At 35.0% G+C, this 9,928-nt stretch overlaps 1 protein-coding gene across 3 annotated transcripts in view; it reads right to left on the bottom strand.

Moving 5' to 3' along the window:
• Positions 1-9,928, bottom strand: part of LOC116852269 (protein phosphatase 1 regulatory subunit 3C-B) — a 162,704-nt gene that overhangs the window by 92,895 nt on the left and 59,881 nt on the right. For all 3 annotated transcript variants that reach the window (XM_032832461.1, XM_032832463.1, XM_032832464.1), the window contains exon 2: positions 6,717-6,968. In XM_032832461.1, coding sequence (XP_032688352.1) covers positions 6,717-6,962 — 246 coding nt within the window. In that variant the 5' untranslated portion in view covers positions 6,963-6,968. The remainder of the gene's footprint in view (positions 1-6,716; positions 6,969-9,928) is intronic.

Here is a 9,928-nt window from a genome sequence, read left to right as displayed (position 1 = left end):
AAAACTTCTCTCAACCAGATTTTTACATGATTTGATGTTAATTTACCTGATTTTGAAGCCATTATATAAATGTTAGGAGCGTTAAATAATTATTGCTGCACTCGTGGACCAAACATTTCTGTGGATTCTTTTAATATGATCAAAAGAGGCGACAATAATCTACCATCAGCAGAAATAGTCGGCTGTATTATGTAACTGTGCGTGATTGCTGATACAGACTGTACTGCAGATTGTTTTTGCACCTTTATTTGCTAAAATACGACCGGCGTGAAGTTCTAATTGGAATCCACTCTGATCCGAATTATAAATATTTTCTACTCCATATTGATTAGTAAAATATTTTACATTTCTTGTTTCGCACTTCTTTTCCAAATCTAATTTTGATAATAAATATTCTTTTGTGACAAATTTCGTTATTTTACGAGATTATATATTATGTTGTTTTTTTAATCTGTGTATTCACATATGTGACGCAATGAATCTTGGCGCATTTATTTCTTGTTCTGCTCGAGAAGCCCATCGACCAATGTCAATATCATGAATTATCATTCCCCTTTGAAGCGCTTCACTGAAATTATTTAATGTATATTCAGAAATTCTTTGCAATTTTTCTCCTTCTTGTACCACCTGCATTGATATACTTCTCCCATCGTCGTAATTATCGTAGCGATGTTACTTGTTTATAATTGTTTTTAACTGATTTCAACGGTCTTGTTTTACCGCTTCTCCAGTATTCTACAGCTTGCCTTTTGTAATCGTTTGATATTGCTGCTTTAACAGAAGTACAAATAACTTCTTCTGAAAGATAATTCTCATCTTCAACATGATCAAACAAATCAACTGTTTCTGCATGTGAAATCTCATTTGGATCATAAAAATCTAGCTTGCTCCTCTTCTATTTCAAATTCGTTATCATTTCCAATTTCTTTCAGCATGTATTCAACCTTCTCCTTCACTTCTATTTTCTCCGAAGTTATCGGACTTTGTGGAAGGTCCAAAGCAGAAAATGTTGCATACAGTAACAGTATGACATTCCATGCATTAAATGACATCATTCTGGAACAGATTGACAATAAACGTTTGTCTCCACCTGTGATTGTATAAAACTGTTTTAATATATTAAAATTTTAATATATTAAAATAGCATTATAAATTGTAAACATTACACATGAAATATATGCAATCGTCTATGTATTATTTTTCTACAATTTATTACATTTCCCTACTTACAGTAACGTATTTAGCTACAGTATCCATCTACTTGGATGGCGTGACGCGTATAGCACGATGTTATCACGGCGTTTTCGAACAATTTAATCGAGACTACCTTCTAATATTATATACATGGATCGATTTGGCATGAAATGCTCTACAATGTTTGTTCTTATATAAACTTACAAATTTTGCAAAGGTAACGAGTTGGGAGATGAAAAAATTTGACGTTTTTGAAAAAATTAAATATACCGTTGCAAAGAGGGTTAAATACTGTACAACTTTTGTAGGAAACATTTTTTCATATACCTTGTATTTTAGGAAATATTCAATAAAAATGAAAAAGTCCTTTTTTCGAGGAGCTGTTTCAACCCCTAAACTTAACATTCAACCGATAAAAAAAAATACGTGTCAAATACTTTTTGATGCTCTACAACATATCCAAAGCGCATCAAAATCGGTGAAGGACAGTTCTGTTAGTTCCCTTATAAGATTAGGAAAATTGTCATACGACGATATACAACGCCTCAGTTCGGTGATTCCTGCTATCCTGGCAGCATGGGAGATGATTTATTATTTATTATTAAAGAAAAAGTTTTAAAACTTTTTTTAAATAATATCATCTCCCATACCACCAGGATAGCAGGAGCCACCGAATTGAGGCTTACGAGCATCCCAGTTCGTTCACGAGGCACGTTTATGTCACTGTATATCGTTGATATGACAGTTTTTCTAATCTTCATACTAATCAATTTTATCGATTAATTTCTCGCTTCGGAGTAGAGAACGACAATTTTTCTATATAGAAAAGGTATTTGTCATGTTAAAGGTAATTATTTACTTTAGGGGACCCACCTCCAATGACCTTGATCTTGATATATATTATCAAGGACACTCTCCTAAGTAACCTTCAGAAGGTTTTAGCCGTCGCTCGTTTTTTATTAAAAAGTTATTAACAAAAAATGTTGCACAAAATGAATGTAACTTTTGAACACCGTATATACAAAAACATCGAGTTTGTAAGCTGGGAAGATATCTACTATACATACGCTCGCGCGCGCGCGCACACACACATACACACACACTGTTCGCCAGCAAGCGCACTCGCCCGCCCGACAGGGCGGGCTCGTGGTGGGTGAATATACATATACAGGGTGAATATTATATACCGGAACACCTGAATATCTCGAAAACAAACCGTTGTATAAAAAAATGTTAAATACAAAAGTTGTAGGGTTTAAAAAGATCTATTTTATGATATTAGCAGTTTGACCTTGAGTTGCGTCATAAAGATCAGGTCAAGGTCACAATGATGTTTTTAAATGGATACCCCCATTTTTTATTGTATATTCTTGTAGCTTATCTCGAGAGCTTTCCAAAACACTATACTTAAGTATTTTTTCGTTAAGTACTTTTCGAGTTAAGAGGCTTCAAAGTTACGCTCTTTAGCATTAGCGCGCGTGGATACCGTAGTGACGAGCACGAACGCGCGCTCGTATTAATAGTAAATAGCGTAAGGCTGATGGCCTAAAAAACGTAAACGCAAGGGCAGCTCTCGTTTACCGCGCTTGTGTTTACGTTTTTCTCTGCCTTAGCTTACCTTAATCGGCCGGATATGATTTTCCTCTTGCCTTAATCGGCCGCGCGCTAATGCTAAAGAGCGTAACTTTGAAGCCTCTTAACTCGAAAAGTACTTAACGAAAAAATACTTAAGTATAGTGTTTTGGAAAGCTCTCGAGATAAGCTACAAGAATATACAATAAAAAATGGGGGTATCCATTTAAAAACATCATTGTGACCTTGACCTGATCTTTATGACGCAACTCAAGGTCAAACTGCTAATATCATAAAATAGATCTTTTTAAACCCTACAACTTTTGTATTTAACATTTTTTTATACAACGCTTTGTTTTCGAGATATTCAGGTGTTCCGGTATATAATATTCACCCTGTATATAACACGATATATGCACTCACTGCGAGCCCGCCCTGTCGGGAGGGCGAGCGCGCTTGCTGGCGAGCAGTGTGTGTGTGTGTGTGTATATAGCAGGAGGTACGAAGAGATGGGCAGAATCCCTCTCTTGCACATAAACATGTACCGTTTTGAATATATTATTCGATTTATTACAAAGGAAACATGCAAAAATAATTATATTTTTTAATCATATTCTATTTAATTATCATGAAGAGGATACAATGAAGCCATGATTTCAAAGAACTTATCAATACATTCGTCATATTGATATTTACGTTTGAAAATAAATTCTGCTATATAATGAATGTAATGCTCTTTTCGGGTACCGTATCGTGGAATTCCACCTCGAATATCACGCCATAGACGCTCGATATTTTGAGTGTGTACTCCTGTATGGATCAACAAAATTTTCGCTATGGTTCACTTTCTTATGGATGTAGCTATAATTAGTTAAACAGTCATATGCTCGCCAACAATCACTATGTACAATAGTGCCCGGCACAATACGACGACGTATAATTGGAATTAAAACTTCTGAAGATCTTTTCTCAACGGGTACAACAAAAAAGCGACGAGTGTCTCGTTCCATAGCTCCAAATAACCATTGTCCACTTATAAGGCGTCCACGATGATATTTTCATCTACCGAACTTTGCTTCATCAATTTCTACAATTCGTTTGAACCGCCTATTTGTGTTTCACCATTTGATATTCATTGTGCTAGAAGCTATGTATTTATATGTATATACATATATATTTTCTTGCGTATATGTTTATTTATATGTTTGTCTATGTATATATGTATATAATGCTAATATTAAAGTTATAAAACGTACCTCACGACAAAAATTTACCCAGTCAACAACTGTGCAAGATGACATGGTTAATTCTGTTTGCAAAAATAATTGACGTGGAGTATTTAACAATGTGAAATAAAAATGACATCAAACGACATATGTCAGGTAAATTTAATGCAGCACGCGTAAACCATGTCTCCATTAGAGCACTAATTTTGAAATTGCACGTTTGTTGCTTTCGTTTCCTACCACGAATTTGTTTATAATACTTTCCAGTACAGTGAAAAGTAAGAGACTGCGACAGATGAATATTCAAATGTATAATTGCATTGCACTGTGGACACTTTGTTTGATCTCGAATGACTCCTTTTTCAGCTAAATATTTAACTAGTTCAGTGTAATTATGTGTTAAGTGTAATTATGTGTTAAGTGTAGTAATTCGTGATACAACATATTGAACTAGAAGTGCTCACTTCTAAACGGTAACTGAAGAGTAACTGTCTACATATATGTACAATTCTAACTTTAAAGTGAGAACGTTTGTATATAAACAAGAACTAAAGGTATAGACAAACTGAAGCAATTCTATCTATACGGTGTCAAACAAATCTATATTCTATATATATAACTTGTTTTGTCAATAACTTTTTAATAAAAAACGAGCGACGGCTAAAACTTCTTGAATGTCACTCAGGAAGGTATTCTTGATAATATATATCAAGATCAAGGTCATCGGAGGTGGGTCCCCTAAAGTAAATAATTACTCTAGAAATTTTGCATGCCAATTTCGAAAATATCTCGTAATTCCAAGAGAGGCGCGTTTAAAACATTAAATACGATATTCCCGAACAGCCGAACAGCATAAATTGTAATATTAGTAATATTTTATTATATTTATGTAATAAATACCCTGAGCTACAAATCGATACATTGTGTGGTTTTCCAAAAAAAATTCCTGGATACAGGTTAATTTTGCAGACTAATAGAGTTTAGTAAAAATAGGAACTTTAAGTATTATATTTTCTCTTTGCAGCTATATTGAACTATTAGTTCGTAAATTAATAAGTATATAACTATAGATATATTTTGCAAACAACTCATACAATTTACTTTCATTGAAGATATAGGACAAATGTAAATCAATTTACGAAAATCCGGGATAATAAAAAAGACAGGATTTATCAGAACATTTTATCAATTTATACTATATATATAATTAAGCTATTTATATTATTTATACTATTTACAGTCTGTCAAGTAGGAGCGTGTGCGGGTTAATTTGTAGAAAAAATTATTTAATACAACTTTCAAATATATGGATACCTTGTACTCGATCCGAACAAAGATGCAATTATATTAATAATGCGTCCAGTCACCATCGACGTCGATAATTGCCTGGTATCTTCGAGACATGCTTTCGACCAAGTTGACGGCATATTCGTAAGGACCTCCAAATGCGACGAATTTCTCGAGTTAACTGCTTCAAAGTGAATACTTTTCTTCCACAAAGCTTGCGCTTGATGTATGCCCACGCATTTTCGATTGGGTTTGCGTCGGGCGACTGCGACGGCCAATCAAGTGTAAAGATGTCAGACTACTCCTTCCACTCGGTGCAGAGCTTGCTGCGGTGTTTGGGATCGTTGTCCTCCTGCAGGATTCAGTTCTCGTTGTTTTTGATGAACCAACGTTCGGCAGTCGGCAAAATAAACATTTTTTGTATATTTCGAGCATTTTCGGAGTATTCAGATTGTAGGTAAAAGATGCAAAGCTCCGAAACCTAGTTTTGAAAAGTAGCCCTTTACTGGGTGTTTAACGGTCCGCTGTACCAACCTGTAGGTGGAAGTTGACTAGGCTCGTGAAGTGATAACATATCCCCAATCAGAAACTTCATCCGTAAAAATTACATTGCTCCAATCTCGGTCAATATTGTCCTTCACCCAAGCGAGTCGCTTCGTCACGTGCTTTTCACCTAACAACGGTTTTTTTACGGTACTGCGCCATTTGATATCATGAGCATGGAGATGGGTTCGGATAGCTTCGTGTGTTATATCTAAACCTTTCTGCTTCAATTTTACTGCTCCTTAACGCAATGTTAAGCCAGGATTCCGCGAAAACAAGTTCACTATCATTTTATTGGCTTTAGGAGACACTTTGCCTATCGAACCACGTCAGGCAAGTCATCGACAGTTTTCGTCTCTTTATATCGCTGAACCCACTTACTCACGAATAATTTCGATTTCCCCATGTATTTAGCAGCCGCTGCATGAGACATTTTTGGACCTTTCGGGTTGGGACAGAGGAACAGAGCTTCGTAGCGCGACGCGTACGCGACACTCATAGCGTTTTACGTGTTCATCTCACAAAACTTCAATGTCAACTGAATCTTTCTTGACAATGCATGAAGAGCAAAAGTTTCTCCTATCTACTCACGAAATTAGGACGATATCTTTTACCGACTGTTAGTTATGCCGCACACGCTCTTGACAGACTGTATATAATTAAGCACGAATAATGGCACGCAAAGAAATTGGTTAATTTCAATATATAACGTAAGAAAAACGATTGTTTGTGCTTTCTCGTTTTTGGGGTTATAATTCCGTATTGTTACACAATTATAGCATATAATCCGTAAAGGTGTAGCAGCAAAGCGCGGCTTACTATAGGTGTTGAGCTTCACACTAACGCTATAATTAGGAAACAGGAATCTTAATGTGGTAAGTTAAATAAAAATACCTGAGTAAGCGGACGGCCACGATCATCAGCGAATACTACCCGTTTCTTCTGCTTGCTATTTCCATTGTTGTTTTGAAGCGTGTTAAGAGTCAAAGATCCCGAGGAAAGGCATGGTCTGATTCTGGGTGGCACTGACCTGCTGGTAATCGTCGGTGCTGTTACTACCAAAGGGCTATACAGCAAAGAACTGTATACCGGAGGATTATGCCCCAGGATCAGATCGGCCGGCATCGCTATCGAACACATTTAGACCTACGGTAAAAGAAAAGGACGTATTTTTCATCGTCATTATCACTGAGATGAGTAACATTGAGTTTAATCGAAATTTCATATCTAACATGTGTTTTTGTTTCTGGCCAAAAATCACGAAAAAAAAACATTTCTAAATTATAAGCGAGATATTTCATACACTCATATAAAACCAGGTTCAAGTAATTATAATGAAGTTTATAACAATACACTTTTATATTACATTTTCTAAATTTTATTCTATTAGAATAATATAAGTGTGCACTAATTAATTTTTACTATATGTCTTAACTATTAGTAAGTGCGAATGTTTTACTGGGTTTCAAAAAGATATTGATCCAGTTTTATGGCAGCACTTACAAATATGTAGATGTATACAGGGTGTCTAAATCGTACCGTATCAAAGCTAATATATAGCTACATCCAAAAAAAAGTGTTCTACGTACAAAGTGAATTTTCCTCTAACCTCATGTTCTAAAAGAAATATCTTACAGAAAGCATATTCATCTTTCATTAAAGGGAACCACTCATCATGCATTTATGAGATATTATTCTAATTGTGTTCCTCTTATATCAAGAGAAATATGTTAATTGGAAGCACAATGCCATTTTACGTACAGTACGAGAGACGCGAAGAACTGTTGTTTCGCTGCGTACTGTACTGCGTCGTGTACGATTGGTTGAAACCAAGCGCCACGCTTAGAGTTTCCACCGTCAATTCACTATCGACGTTTCAATCAAATCGACGTTGAAATCGTCAAACCGATGTCAGTTTGATATCATTTTGACGTTAATCAATGAGTCATTTTTCACTGGGTTATCGGAAACAATCTTATTCGGTTAATATTCTCGTATTTTTGAACGAATTCTAAGACTATTTTTCCTCTTGCAAAATGTTATCCGAGGTTTAGTTGCTAAACCCTTATAGAAATATCATACTAAGAATCATTGATAATTACTTATTTTCAGTATTAAAAATACTGGATAATAAGTAATTATCAGTGATTCTTAGTATGATATTTCTATAAGGGAAGTGTAAGGAGAAATAGTTAACCACTCACAGGCCAGATACAGAAAGTAGGCAGGGGCGGCACAATTCACCGTCAGACACAGACGTTGGGCAATACACATGTGACAATATTCATACATCTTATTTTGTAAATTTTCAATGCTTGCGTTAATGTGATTGTACACAATAGTAAATAAATTATTTTAATTTAGTTGAATATGATTATACATAACATGTAAACGTGAAATAGTCGATTGCGTTCGCGCACGCAAACTTGACCTAAGTGCAATATAAACTTTACAAATACGAAAAATTTTAAAAATAAGCACGAGAAGAATGAAACATTAATCGTACAAAGATATTTTTACATTATTTGAGAAAACCGACGTATTTCTTTGTAAAAATTGTTTATCTTGAAAAAGAAATTTTTAATACTACTATCTTTGTTCCTGTAACATTAACGAGTTCATGTTTCTTTCAAGTTTATTAGATCAGATTTGATCGCGAATTGTGAACGTTTTTTGCGTTTCGCGCGCAAAATTCACGAAAACGGAGATTAAAGATACGACGTTTATTCGACTTACAATGAATAGCGTGATTCGCAGCTTCTCTTAAAATTTTCTAATCGGTCTCGTTCGCGTATCTCATCGATGAATGTATCGCTCGCTTGCGTTTAACTCACAAAACGTTGTTAATACCGTAGTTTTTTAAAGCGAACCCACAAGTAATGAATGTGTGTTAAAAACTGTTTTTCAAGATAAAAAATTTTTACAAAGGAATACAAACTCGTCGATTTTCTCAAATAATGTAAGAATATCTTATGCTTTGTACGATTAATGTTTCGTTCTTCTCGTACATATTTTTAAAGTTTTTCGTATTTGTAAAGTTTATATTGCACTTAAGTCAAATTCGTGTGCGCGAACGCAATCGACTATTTCACGCTCACATGTTATGTTATAATTATATTCAACTAAGTTAAAATAATTTACTATTGTGTACAATCACATTGATGCAAGCATTGAAAATTTACAAACTAAGATGTATGAATATTGTCACATGTGTATTGCCCAACGTCTGTGTCTGACGGTGAATTGTGCCGCCCCTGCCTGGCATGTGAGTGGCTAACTATTTCTCTTTATACTCAGCAACTAAGCCTCGAATAACATTTTGCAAGAGAAAAAATAGTCTTAGAATTCGCTCAAAAATACGAGAATATTAACCAAATGCGATTATTTCTGATTATCTTGTAGATGTCACAAATGAAGTCTTAAATAGTTCAATGGGAAGAGCGGTTGCCTGACAAGCGGGAGATCTGGGTTCAATCCCAGCCGAGTCTCATGTTTTTCATCTCATATGGCATTAAAAGTGGACATCTACAGACATACATAAGCACTCCGGTCAAAGTTTTCTGATCTTTCTTTCGTGTGGATGCGATAAAATTTATTAAATTCGGAAAAATATTTTTGAGTTGAAATAATATATAAGAAGAAATTTAGATTAAGAACAAATAGAACATTCAATATGAAATTCTTCTATCTTTAAGAATTGCGTTTAAGATTATTTTCCTCTTGATTTCAAAAGAAACCTCTTAAGGCCATATATCAGTAAAATCTTCTAAGATTTAGAGAATTCCATTTCTATTAAAATTATTTTTTTTAGGTGTAGAATAGGTCAAAGTGAGTAATGGAATCGGTGTCTTTTTTTAAGCAACTACGTAAAATTTTTAGATATTATCGATAAAAGGTTTGTACCTTAGCGCCAACTCAGTTGCCAATCAGTTGCCTAAAAACGCGTTGCTAGGAAGTTGGCCCGGCTAGACTCTCATGCGACAGCGCGTATAGCGTTCATTTCACCGCAGCGCGCATACTGATTGGCTACCACTGAAATATATACTCTTGAGGCGTGCGGGATGAGAGAGAGGTTCCTTGTTTCCTCTCTTATTCTTGTCTAGTTT

This window comes from Odontomachus brunneus, unplaced genomic scaffold, assembly GCF_010583005.1.
Source record: "Odontomachus brunneus isolate Ranch 3 - 2012 unplaced genomic scaffold, Obru_v1 Obru_scaffold_210, whole genome shotgun sequence".
Classification (NCBI taxonomy): Eukaryota; Metazoa; Arthropoda; class Insecta; order Hymenoptera; family Formicidae; genus Odontomachus; species Odontomachus brunneus.
This window is presented reverse-complemented; position numbering and strand designations above follow the sequence as displayed.